Here is an 829-nt window from a genome sequence, read left to right as displayed (position 1 = left end):
GCACCAGGAACACACGCTTCAGCTTCGTCACCACAGATTCCGCATCCTGCAGCATGACACTTCTGTCTTTACCAGCTGTCAAGTACAGCGGTGTGGCCATCAGCAGCTTCACCTCAAGAGAATTCAAATCCCACGGAAGGTATTGGCCATTCCAGCCATTTGACGTCAGACAGAGCCAATAGTTGTCTGGAGGGGGAAGATGTGCGGGTGGCACAATTCTGTAGCACCCAACAGAGTCGGTGCAGGTTGTAGTGGTGTACCGGCAGTCATTGGAAGAGCGGACCAGCATGTAGTCGGAAGCCGTGGTGCCGCTCGGAAGATTGGGTGCCAACGATACGCCCATACCGTAATACGGATAGAGTGAAGCAAAATTCGAACGGGTCGCACGGATGTCCATGAAGTCCATGCTCTTATTGGTCGTCAGAGGAACGTATTCTCCTTCAACGTCAGAAAACGATGTGAATACCAATTCCCAACGTCCTGAAGTCGTCCCACTACCAGGCTTGAATGTAATGGTATTGGTTCCCGCATCAAGAGCCGCCGGCCAGAAGGAATTGAGAACATCCGGAATGTAGCACGAGACAGTGAGGTCCAAGCCACTCAGTGTTTGGGCATCGTTAACTTCGCAGGTGTATGGGATGGTGAAAGGACTGAGTATAACGCTGGGAAAGCAGTTCGTGAGTGTCACCAAGGAATCGTCGTCGGCTGCAGGCGTGGCCATTCTCGTTCGGGGGACCATGCCACCAGCCGCAGCAGCAGCGCAACAAAGAAACGGTGCAGCCACAACCATCAGTACCAGACACAGCACCTGGATGTCTCTCAACTGCAG

At 53.2% G+C, this 829-nt stretch overlaps 1 protein-coding gene across 1 annotated transcript; it reads right to left on the bottom strand.

Annotated features, from left to right (window-relative positions):
• Positions 1-829, bottom strand: DQ04_23551000 (hypothetical protein; the record flags this gene model as incomplete). Its single annotated transcript, XM_009318171.1, has 1 exon — positions 1-829. A coding segment is annotated over one exon (829 nt), but the record flags the coding sequence as incomplete, so codon positions are not given.

The sequence above is a fragment of the Trypanosoma grayi genome, assembly GCF_000691245.1.
Source record: "Trypanosoma grayi strain ANR4 Tgr_2355_V1, whole genome shotgun sequence".
Classification (NCBI taxonomy): Eukaryota; Euglenozoa; class Kinetoplastea; order Trypanosomatida; family Trypanosomatidae; genus Trypanosoma; species Trypanosoma grayi.
The sequence above is the reverse complement of the archived record's forward strand: the minus strand, read 5'-3'. Positions and strand labels throughout refer to the sequence as shown.